We start from the raw sequence: 13237 nt of genomic DNA on the forward strand, positions 1-13237 counted from the left end.
AATTAATAGTAAGGATATTTTTACCCTTATCACTTCATGAGTGCTCAACTGAACTGGGCGTTGAATAAGTGAAGAGGTTTTGAAAGTAGGAAGTGTTTCTAAAATCTAAAGAATGCCTAGATTAAAAATGTCAACTATTTAATAGTTATTAAACTATTATCTTGGTTTATAATTGCAAAATTGAGTTAGTGGATTTAATAAAAGTTTATCAAGACTTCATAATCAACAGTTTGCTTTTTAAAAGACAATATTTTATTTTTAGAATTTTAATGTCCTCTAATGGTTCATTCATTCACAAAATAATTATTTAAGAAACAAAATTAATTTGAATTTACATTATAATTAAAAAAAAAACTACAGTTTTGCAAATTTCGAAAAATTGTAATGCTACTTTTAACATAAAAATTGATCATTGATAAACATTAAACTAATAATATAAAGAAAAACATAAAAAAGGGAAGTTTATTAGATAAACATTTTATAATAAAATATCGTCATAGGAACAATATAAAGAAAGAATATTATCAACTAGGCCAATTTAATATTATTTGGTAACAACATTACATTCAATACCTCATCTAAAAAACAGAAAAGGTTTAAAGTGAATTTATTGTTAGTATATAAATGTCATAGACATTTTAATAATTTTCATAGAAAAAAAAATTATGAAAGTTTAAGAACATGAAGACCTCATAGTCTTGAACTTAAAAAAAAAAAGATTAAAAAATCATGAAAAAATTTCTTTTCATTATGTTTTTTAGAATAATATAATTTGAAGAAAATAAAGCTCAACTAATGGTTAATACAGTTGAACCCCTATTTATTGAACTTTCACAAATTTCAAATCTCAATTACTTATTTCGACAATCTTCAAAGTACAAAAATACTTCTTTAATTGATTTTCTCCTTAAACTCTTTAACTTTACTTGTATTTGTATTTATGATGCGCTATATAAATAACTATGTCACTGATGAAAATTAGCTATTTTTCTATAAATTAATTTTCTAGTTAAGATCCTTTAAGCTCAATAAATTTAAGTTCGACTGTATTACAATAATTATTTCTATACTGTATAGAAAAGAAATATTTACGGGTATAAAGCTTAATATGAAGTCTATTATTGAAATGCTATAATTATGTGATGTAAAGGAAGAACATCAAAAATACATTGCATTAACACATATATTGTACAGTATTGTAACATCTATCTATTTAGACTAATCAATATATAAAATAGAATTTTTAATAAAAAAAAAAAAAAAAAAGCATCAAATAATAAAAACTTTATTCTCTTCTAACAATATAACACTATATAAATAGACGGTCTGCATCAGTGCCTCCGGAAAAAAATGAAGATGATAAAATAAATTTAAGACTTAAAACAAAAATACACTCATATAGTCTTAAATCCATGCTGAATCTAAAATTAAATTTATCACTTATAAACAACCAAATATCTATACATAAATATATTTATATATACTCTATATTTAATTGCTCTTTTTTGTTTACACATATATTGTAACATATACGCACACGCAAGTTCACTTCGTATAGTCAATAAAACTAATTTGTGAGACTATGATATAACATTGAAGAGGTCACCAGCTGAAGGTAAGGGTGCGAGCCTGCCAGACGTGACGTCGGGGAGCTTTCGGAGATCTGGGAGGTTGGAAAGGTGGGATAGCACTTCGTGCCTCACCTGCTCCACCTTTATTAACTTATCTTTATACTCCTATGAGAAAAAGAAAATGAATAAATATTACTTTTGCATAGATTAAAAAAAAATATATTCTACTACATTATTTTAATTTTTTGTATACACTATTTATTTTTAAATTCATGATTAATGGTTGAAGGCACGGTTAAGTAAAGAACATAAATAAGTAAAACTTATTTATTAGTGGCAATGTTTTGGTCTGAATTCCAGGTCTTCATCTGGGCTGAGAACGAAAAACAAGATAACAACCATAATGATTAAAGGAAATGCAGAATAACAAAAAAATAAGAAGATAATAAATAATAGGGAGATTCATGATATTTAGTTAACATATTAAAGTGTGTTAAATGGAGAAATATTTCTTTCTTTTATCATGTTAAAATGATATAACATAAAATGGTTGAGTCTGTTACTAGGTCTGTTAAATGGAGAATGACGTCACGCAACAGACCAGCTGAGCTAGTCTTCACTTTGTTTGTTGTCATAGTAACAAGCAATGTAGTATTATACATATTACTTGCTAGTAGTTTGTGCTGAATTGTTTTAAATGTTTTTATAACTAATAAAGCAATGGATGACAATAATAATAGTGGAATGACAGTTGCCAATTAGCTCATCTTGATTCTTTTCCTCACAATTTAGAAGATCAACAAGGCACTGAGGGGCCATACTTTCACACAGCTTCTATCTTTCACTCAATTTAGACATGTTGTAATAAATTGCTTTAATCAAAACTTAGAAGTAAACAATAATGTGAAGTTTTGGAAGGAAACAAGTTACTCAGAAAATCTGCTGGGAGCTCTTATGCATTTAACATGCCTTTTATATAGGGCTGCTCACAATCCTATACTTATAACATTTAACATGGTAACAAATTTTACATTTAACAAAACATCATGAATACCCCTAATAAAGGTATGCAAGTAATATAGGAAGAAATTGTATAATGTATATATGTACAAAATCCAATAAGAAAATTTAATTTAGAAAAAAGAATACTATTTAAAATTTAAGTTATTAAAAAAAAAAAGAGAGAGAAAACTTATAAATTCAATTAACAAATTTATTAATTCAATATTTACGTAAAATAACAGAATTGAAGAAGTAAAATATAAAGTTATATAAGAACAGGGAGTAATATAATTAGCAATCATTTGTTATGGTAAATGTGACTCAATAACGTGGGTAAGGGAGAAAGAAAAAGGAAAGATGGGAGAAATTGAAATAATCTATCTCAATCCTTAACACAGAAAACAAATAAATCATTTTTTGTGGCATCATATTGCATCAGCAGTAAGAAAAGATATTATACTAATATTATCAGAAATAAATATTCCCTAAGTCAACAATCTGATCATCCAGGCCAACTGATTCAATAAGTCTTTTTCCTAATAAATATATATAAAAAAATTTAAATTCTGACAATATTTAAAAAACTACGCTAGCATAATCAATAAAAAATTAAATCCATGCAATTATTAATTAATTTTTTTAAATATCTTATCCCTATATTATAGAAATAAGAAAAAATAATAACTTAGATCTAGAAAATCCTTAGGTAATTTTTGCATTTTATAACAATTAGTTGAATAACTAGGCTAACTAAGACAAATTCTTAATAAAGTCACTAAGAGAATATCAAAGCCGTTAAAATTTATGTCATCTTTAAGCTATTATAAATCACTAATCATAAATCTTATACTAATCCATAAAATTATTTTGTCTGATAACAAAGATATCTTAATCCAAGGTAACAATATCATAATCAGAACAAGAATCATTGTGGGAAATTTGGAGGTTTCATTCCTGACTTCATTTCAATTATGTTTTTAACTTGAAGATGAAATGAACTGAACTGTAACTAAGAAATTACATGACTAAAATTTATAGAAAAAAATAGAGTTTCATAATATTATCACCAAAATATTTTAAACATTCAGAGCTCAATTTGACTCTTTATAGCGAGCAAAATACATCATTTAGCATTTTTAAAATAGCTTCATTTGGATATACTAGATCTCTAAAGATAAAACACAAGAAAAATATGTTCAGGACTCTGCCACCACCAAAATAGCTGGTATAGAAAGATCGGTACAATCTCTGTGCTATTGACCATCTAGCTTAAGTCGTAAATGTCTCAAACTACAAATACTAATATTGTTACGATTACAAAGAAAACAAATTATCAGTATTAAATCTTTTTTATTCATCTATATTATTAAAAATGTAATGTTCATTTGTAACTTATCTAAGATTTTCAATAGTTCTAAACCAATTTACCAGCCCCACCCTTTTTTTTTTTTTTTTTTCAAAATCTTCAGTTTTTCCTAGAAAAGTTCTAAACCATGGAAAACCTGATTTATCCAGAGGAAAAAAAGTTCTAATAATATAAATTAAACATTAATTACGTGTAACTCAAAATGTATATAAAAATTTATACATTTACAAAATTTTTATATACATTATCAAATAATGTATAGGAGCCTATATGATAGGTAATGGGGTTACAGAAAAAGAAATCACCTAAAATAAAAAATGATTAGCAAAGATACAGCGAATTTCGGATATCACCTATTTGTATAAATACAAATGTTTGTTTATTACTTATTAAAGACCTCCAAATGTTTTAAAAATATATATATTTTAATGTTTTTATTTGAATCGAGAATAAATTCCCCACAAAATAAGAAAAAATCATTTAACTGGATAATAATCAACAATGGTAAAGCATGCTGAATTGAGTGAATTGAGAGCATAATATTTCAATATTATTAGGAAAATTAGCACCACTTTGTACACACAGTGAACCACAAATGCGAAGATGACTTTTAAATTCTACATTTCTTGTTAATTTTATAATAAATAAGATTTTTAAGTATTTAAAAATTTAGACTAGCATAATCATAGTTTTTAACATTTAATATATCTAACTTGCAAAATGGAAAGGTCCGTTTGGGATAGAGAAAAAAAAAAAAAAAAAAAACCATCAAGCAAGGTCTCTATACTTTCTTTTGAGCCAATATAAGTAATATCTTATTATATCAATTTTTATCTGCTTTTTCATTTCATAACCCTTTTATTTTCTGAAAATTCTATTTCACGGAAATTAACCTCTTTCGACAGATTCCTATTGAATACATGTTAATCTATATATTAAGATTAATGATATGTCGTTTGAAAATAAAATATATGGGAAAAGCCAGTTTTGAAATACAGGGAGTGGAAGGTATTCATGAAATTACTTTTTCAAATGGGAAAGCTAAAGTAGTAGATGTAATCAGATAAAAATGATACTGGATCATTTTTACACTAATCTTCAACTTCTCTTAAACTTGGAGCCATTTTCAAAATATAGGTATGGATTTACTCCTGAAAATTCCATTAAAATTGGATTACGATAGGTGCTATGCCTGAACACAAATTTGACAACATAGAACCCAATTTATTCATTCATGTAAACATGTTAAATGCAATTTAATTTTTCTTTTTTCCATATCTTGCACGAATACAAAACTTCATTGACTAGCTTTGATGGTGAAAAAGCAAAAACCATGTATCATAAGGAAAAAACAAATTTAAAATCATATTTGATCACTCTGTTCTTGCTACTGTTCTTAATATACATTTAAATTTAAAAAATGGGCTAATAGAAATAAAATATGGCGACAAATGCTAAAGCAAACATTCTGTACCCTCCATAAAATTTTTTTTATATGATATTTAATTAGCATCCCAACCTATGCTTATGGCTTTTTTTTCTTTGTTATAAAAACAGAAAAAATATTTATTTCCCTTAAAGATAGGTTTATTAATCAAATTTAGGACCATTGTAACAGGCACCGAATGAATTGTCTGAACTGGAATAGGTATTTATTTATGATGGTAGTAGATCTTATATTATATATTAAGAATATGCTTTAATATATGATAGATTTCATTTAAAACCGAAATTCAAAGCGAAGAATTAGAATTTTTTATTTTCAAATAAACTTCAATAAAATATTCACTTTAAAAAAAAAAAAGTTTAAATTATGGTTGATGAGGTCGGTTCACTATGATTATCAATGCTCAATGAGGGTTCAACCCCTTCATCGATTAAGACATTATGATTAAGGATCTTGTGACATATGAATGAATTTCTTGTTCGATCATGACAAAGCATGAGCACTGGTTCTGCCAGTTTCCCCTCCATCATTTAGTTTTGAAATGCTAAGCAAAATTATCAGTTACATTTGATTCACCCTTGTATGAAAACCATATGTACACTGTATACAACATACCTCAAGTCTGGTCTCGGCCTGTTGTAGGAGCTGCTTTTGCAGAACAGTATAGTCCCTGAGCATCTGCATTACCCTCCGCCTTTCTTCCATTTCATGAGCTAACCTATTATTGTAGTCTGTGAGCAGTTCCACGGCAGAATTAACTCTCTCGGCAAGTTTTAATGCTGCTTCTTTGTCTAAAAAAGGTATTGAATTTCACAAGTTTGAATATATTTTCAGGGCATATAAAAGCTAGTTATTGTATTTCAAAACTCAAACAAAATATACTCAATTTTATTCAACCTGTCACAGAAGAGATGTGTAAATTAAAAAAACAATAAAATATAAAATTTTCTGTTTGTTAGACTCTTATTATCTTACTGCAAAATCTATTAAGCAGTATTTTTGTTAGAATATAACTGGGTTTCATTTCATGACATCGAAAAGAAATAATTTGATAAATTATAAAACATAGCCTTACCCTCTAATTTTGAAAGGAGTTTGACTTCAGATACATCAGGAGGTAGTTTAGAAATTTTCTCTCGAACAGCCACATCTACTGATGCAGAATTTTCAAGATCCTGGAAAAAAGCAACTGAAATATAGTTAAAACACTATGGATTACAATAGAAATGAGAATAAATAATAATTTTAATGAAATGTATATTTGTATAATAATTGGACATAAACCATAGAAAGCGGTTGGCCTGTAATAACAACATCAATAGACGAGAAGTGACAAATCCTGGCTGAGAGGTGTCTCCTGTTGCCTAATGAGTCACCCCACTCCTCTGGTCTCTTATTCACCCAGTTGAAAGTTTTCTCTAACCATGATCACAGGATCGGCTAATTTATTTTTGTTCTTATTATTGATACACTTTGAATATTTAATTACATTATAAGTGAGTTATTGTAGAAAATAACTACAATATATATATTTTTAGATAAGTTTTAAAGTAAAGCCATGTTGTGACACATTCGGTCATTACATAAAAAAGTGAATTTCCCCAATAACATTTCACTAGCAAATTTCTTGCTTTCATTAAATAAAATCATTTGTTTTAACTAATTTTTATTTAATTTATGTAAAAAACAAATACAATTACTAAGATGACCCATAATACTAATGCCACTTAACTGTCATATTTTTACAAAAACATTAATTTAAAATAATACAATTACCATAATGTACTGAATATGTTTAGAAAGCTGATGAAAATATAGGAATAGGTTTATACTGGTCCACAAAATGGAGTGTTATTCTAGTCATATGGTATTCAAAAAGGAGAATGGTGTTCGTTCCAAATTCTTCCAGTTTTTTGCTGAGCTCTTTTCAACTATTTCTTAAATTAATTTCCATTCAATGAACAGTAGAGAACAAATGTGTATTTCTTTGATCATTTGATTTGTTTATTTTTTGAAATTGCTTTTGCAGAGAATTTAACTTCGGTAAACATTTTATTGTATAGGAAGTTTTACATAAAAATATCTTTAAACTTCGACACCATCTATTTTATTTAACCCTGACGTTTCACACAATCTTGGCTAATATTAAACGTTATTATACAATTCTAATGTCAATCATTTTACAACCATTTAGGCATATCTACAATTATTAATCATTAATATTTTAGAAATAGTTATGAGTTTTTCTACGTACAATTGTAACTGTAGACATAATTTCTATTAGATAATCATTATTATATGTTGATCTAAAATTGTATTCTGTAATGATGTAAAGATAGAATTTTAGGGATAAATAACAAAGGAATGCATAGGCTAGAATTTGTTTACATTTCAAATATTTCAAAAGAAATTCATTATTTTTTAAATTAACTGGACAGGAAACAATATTTCAGAATCCAACATTACATTAGCAAAATAATGACATCCATCAAAAATAGATTTAAATAAGATAACCAGGTAATTGAAGAGCCAATAATTATGAAAAGAATAGGGTCCAGTTGTTTCTAACCGCACTTGGACCATCTTCCCTTTAATTAATTACACATGGTCAATTAACATTTTTCCAACATAATAATTACTGCTTTCTTAATACAGGTTTTAAAACAAATATATTTAATAAATAACTAATAAATATCCTATATCAATTTATAACTTTATGAACTTTCGTGACAAACTGCATAATATTAATTTATACAAATGGCTAAAACTAGCCTTGAAACAGTATTGCTTGACTGTTGTAGTTTTTGATCATAATAAACTAATCCCATATTGAAATAATAAATTGAGGAAAGTTAAAACATTTTGACAATTTACTTCAAAAAAGAATTTTTTAATGTTACATTATAACACAAATGGTAACGATTTTAAGGTATTTAAATTCTATTGTGCTTCCGATGCTATAACTTTCTAAAAAGATCAATAAACATAAAGGCAAAGACATTAACCTAGACCAGGGAGTGGGGAGAGTGCAGTGAGGACAGGTGACATTCTTCCAGGTACAAATAATGATCGATAGCAGTTCTAGTTTACTTCATGGTCTGTTAGAGAGATATTACATTGTTTGAGGGCTTGATTGGATAGATTTTGTGGTTATATATTGTACTGCACTAGCCCAATACAAAATTTTTCAACTTGGTCCATCAGAACCCCATCCCATCTTGTCCCGAAAAAATTTTAAGATCTTACCCCTTGTTTGTCTATTAAAGATTCAGAACCCATCCTCTATTCGTAATAGAGATAACCAGCCTTTAATCTTTGTGGCAAGTTCAATTTTTTAGTAATTTATTTTTTTGGTGGTACTTAATATTTTTTTTTTAGACAGTGATATATTATTGCAATAAAAACTTAGCTACGCCTACGAACCTAAAGTTTTCCAAATACTTTGGTCCAGGGTGGTTCCGGGATCACAATAACATAAACAGGAAATTAAGCATTTATACTGTTAATATAATATTTTTAACCATACTTCATAAAGAAAAAATTTGATTCAACCAAAAACTTTGAAATTTTCACCTGACAGTCCCATAACCCTCAATGTGTTAAAGAGACTTATGAAACAAATCTCTAAATAACAAAATATCAACACATTAGATTCTTTAGTTTGATTGATAGTGTATTCAATAGTTTAACAAGAAAATCCATTATATATTTTTAAATAACAACATAACATAGTATTACTAACAGTTTAATCCATCAAACTATCTTTGGCGAGGATAAAAATTTTGATAGAAAATAATAGTGGTGATTACCATTAATGCTCTAATGAGTTCTTCTGGTTCTGGTGGATCACCGACTTGCAAAACTGGTGATAATCGTACATGCACTTCCTTTTTGCCGTCCACTTCAACTTCTGAGATCTTTCTTTCAGGTTTAGGAGATTTCGGTAGTACTTTTGCTTTCTTTGTGGGAGGTGCAGATTCTTCGACAATATCATTTTCTGAGATAAAAGTAGCATATCTTAAATCAAAACTAATCACCAATAAACTATTTAATTAATATAGAATATAAGATAGATAAATAGGCTGAACATAGGTAAAACAATCATAACATAGACCAACTAAAAGAATAAAAAAAATATGAATGAATAAAAAAAATACATACTAATATTAATGTTAACTGACCTTTCTTATGATATATTTTCTTGTACTCTTCAACAAGCTTTTTATCGTAAACATTTCTCTCTTCCCAAATTTGCAAGATTCTTTCTAGTTTACTAACGGTTTTTTCACTACATTTCATGTTCCCTAACAGTCTGAAAGCTTTTTTTAACACAGGGGCAAATTCTTTGGTGTACTCAGGACCTTTTTTCTTGCTATTTTGAATAACATCATTGGCCAAATACATAAGAGTGAGTTTCTGAAGTTCGTTCCCTGAAAATCCCGGTTAGGTTCAATTTTATTTGCCTCATGCCACATTCCAAACAAAAACAAATACTAAGAACCTGGAGGAATGTAACCTTACTCTGCCTTACCTTTACTCATTTCCTTGAACCAAGTCTTCACAATAAGCTGGTAATGTTTCCGATGGTGTATGAGCCAGAGAGAAAGAGTTTGTATGCTTTGCTGGGACTCGTTCAAGTCTTCCAGTTTCTTCTGGAGGGCTGTCTCTGTAAACCCAGCCATAGTACATAATGACGACAATCAAACACACAACTAGCCTCTAATCGGCCTCAACCAGCCCTACACACCTGGGGATGGAGAGGGGGGTCTCGGCCCTTTTGATCTACACACATTTGTATTTCATATACTTGACATCTGCCGTTTATCCACTTTTCATATGTAATAATTTAACTGATATTAAAAATGATACGAAATTACAGAAAATCTATAGTTTGGTATAATATAGCATTTCAAAATTTGTATTCCAAAATCAAAAGTTAATTTCTGCGCAGCTCAAAAACCTACATTTGCCTGGTATCCATTTTCTGCTCTTAGCTTATAATTTCAATTATCCCATTGGTACAGTACGAGCTTTGTGAAAAAATTTGAATCTTAGCCGACTATTTTTTTTTTAAGTCATTGGCTCGGGTGTTAACGAAGGGGCTGCATTTAACTTTAATTTCTTTTCTTAACATGGCAGCTCAAATGGAAATGGATGAACAAACTATGCGGGAATTTCAGAGTTTGAGAGAGTGCGAGGCTTATGTTCAAAAACATAATATTCAGGGAGTTTTAAAAAACTGCATAGTACAGTTATGTGTAGTTCGGCCAGAAAACCCCATTTCCTTCCTGAGAGAATATTTCCAGAAATTGGAGAGGGTAAGTTGTTCATGTATTTATGTTTCATATCTGTTATCATTCCATTATCACATTGAATCATTTTTTGCTTATTTTATACTTTCTCTCATGCAATCATCATAACCTAGATGAGATTACATGTATGCTTGAAAACTGAATTGTAACTTTCTTATTCTGTCATGAATTTACATTATAAATAAATTTTGGTTTAAGCATATTTTGGGTAGGAGATTTAGTTAGTAATTAAATATGTTAAAAAATAAAGTAACTCAGTTTCCTTTAGCTCAACTGATATCATGAACTGTCAAACTTTTATCAATTGTTTATCTAGTATTTTAGGTACCTTATTAATCAAGTTTGTCAAGAAACAAACAGTTCGGCTTAACAAAGTTGACATCATGAACTGTCAAACTCAGATCTGCCAAATTAAATTTTTTAAATTAATGTTTGGTTTCAGAACATAATAAATATTCGGAGTACCAGTTTACCAACATTACAACTTTTCACTTTTAATTGTTCTATGGATAATATAAGCTAAACTTTTTTACTATAAAAAATTATATTAAAAAAAAAAGAAGCAAAATAAAGGCCTTAACAACTTCATCTACAAAATCATCAGATTTATTTCAACATTTTGGCCTTGGATTGATATAAAAGTGATGATTTCATTTGTTAAGTTATTTCATCCTTCGTTTATTAATGTTATTATTCCTTTACCTTAAATTCTGTTATACTAGTATTAGTACGTGGTATTGTTATACCACTGATAACATGAATAATAACAAATATTTATTTACTTTAAACGAAATGTTATTTGTTTAAAATGACAATTATTTAAAATTTATATTGCAGATAATTTAATAATAATAAAATAAAGTACAGTGACCACCTTGTCTTCTAGAATAGTATATTCTTTTAAAATTGACACCTCTTCTAGTACCTATCTTCTAGGCCGTTAAATGACTGATATTTAAATTATTTTTCTTAACTTAGCATTGCAAGTAATTACTTTGGCTAGTTTTTTTAGATAAACAAGTTTTATCACATTATTATATAAATCATATTTCATTTTCCAAATTAGCTATAATTTAATGCTTTTTAAAATCTAAAATACTACTTTGAATTCTTATTGAATTTAAAGTTTATGAGAGGAACAGATATGAATTAATGAATTATTTCTTTGTCTTCCTACATATTCCTTTGAAATGAAATGTTATAAAAATAAGAAAAAAAATTAATAATTAATTTAATAAAATCGTTTATCGTTATCGTTTAATTTAATTTTCAATTGGTTTGATAACTTCTGATTTTAAAATAACTTTAATTAACAATTAATTCTGTTTTTATTCGAAATATGGTGTTAGTTATTGACGAGTTGTTGATACTTTTTCTTTTTGACAATTGTTTTAAATGATCTAAAGTCTTAGCAGTTCTAGACAAATTGAGGCAGTGTCAAGTACGGTGCAATGTTTAGTCATATTTGTAATTTTGGATTCAATTTCATCATAAAAATCAGATATATACTACGCTATTAAAATACTAATTGGTTAAAAAAACAGAAAAATGAATTTAGGAAGAATAGCGTATGTTTCTCTTTAAGATCAATCAGTTTTCAAATAAACCTATCATAGTTTTTAATTATTTAATATCTTTCTACCTTTAGGAATATTTATCAGGAATATAAAATTTAAAAAATTTGTTTTTGTATTTCTGATAGGTTGATTGAATATATTTATTTCCACTGTTGATAAAATACTGTAACATTTCTGGAGTTATGGATATTCCAATACTTAAAGAAACTATTGTATTATATTATTATTTAATGCATTTTAGCATCTCAATACTTCATATCAGAACCTTGTGGATAAATACAATAGAATGCTGTAATAAATGAAATATTCATAAAAAAGAATGAAACTTACCTAAAATATGCATTTTAAGTTTATGTGGAACTGGGATTTCATTATCTCTGAAATAAAAAATAACATAACCAATACTATTGTTGCCAAACTAATAAATAATTTGGTTAGATATTAGTTCACTTCATTAAATTTTTTTTTAATAATTCAAATTAGTTTAAAGGTTTAGATACCCCCCTGGTTTGCAACCAGTGAATAACAAATAAAATAATTTTTTTTTTGTTATTTTTCTCCTTTATTTGGTTAAAATAAGAAGTATTTGGGAAAAAAAAAATTGTTATAGCTTTATTTCTATTGCTTTTATCATAATAACCCTTATTTATTTATTGTTTTTACTTTTTTTTAAAATAAAATTCTGCATCAGTTTTTGTTATAAGTCGATTTTTACAGAATAAAAAAAAAAAAAATGAAACATTATTTATGTGGATTTTGTTTTGTTACTCACTGGCCAATGTTCCTTGAATCTCTATTTACTTTATGTTTATTTTTCAAATTAAAATATAGTTTCTTGTAACAACAGTAGTGCCACCTATTAGATAAGGGTTCAAACTATCGATTGTTGGTCATCCTAAGATGTTCAGGAAATTTCAATTTTCAATTAAGTTGTGGTAACACTCATGTTCCCATTCCTAGAA

At 27.4% G+C, this 13237-nt stretch overlaps 2 protein-coding genes across 2 annotated transcripts in view; one reads left to right on the plus strand and one right to left on the minus strand.

Moving 5' to 3' along the window:
* Nucleotides 1-1269: 1269 nt before the first annotated feature.
* Nucleotides 1270-10204, minus strand: LOC106679550 (regulation of nuclear pre-mRNA domain-containing protein 1B). Its single transcript, XM_014418766.3, has 6 exons — nucleotides 9918-10204; nucleotides 9568-9816; nucleotides 9196-9383; nucleotides 6462-6561; nucleotides 6002-6177; nucleotides 1270-1736 (listed from the first exon to the last, which is right to left on the minus strand). Exons 1-6 carry the CDS (start codon nucleotides 10066-10068, stop codon nucleotides 1581-1583), a joined length of 1020 nt encoding a protein of 339 aa, XP_014274252.1. The 5' UTR covers nucleotides 10069-10204; the 3' UTR covers nucleotides 1270-1580.
* Nucleotides 10205-10357: 153 nt separating this feature from the next.
* The window catches only part of Pka-R1 (protein kinase, cAMP-dependent, regulatory subunit type 1), a 319862-nt gene continuing 316982 nt past the window's right edge, over nucleotides 10358-13237 (plus strand). The window contains exon 1 of the mRNA XM_067047300.1: nucleotides 10358-10704. Within this exon, the coding sequence (XP_066903401.1) occupies nucleotides 10519-10704 (186 nt within the window). The 5' untranslated portion in view covers nucleotides 10358-10518. The remainder of the gene's footprint in view (nucleotides 10705-13237) is intronic.

Source organism: Halyomorpha halys, unplaced genomic scaffold, assembly GCF_000696795.3.
Source record: "Halyomorpha halys isolate HHAL.00 unplaced genomic scaffold, Hhal_1.1 Scaffold208.1, whole genome shotgun sequence".
Lineage (NCBI taxonomy): Eukaryota > Metazoa > Arthropoda > Insecta > Hemiptera > Pentatomidae > Halyomorpha > Halyomorpha halys.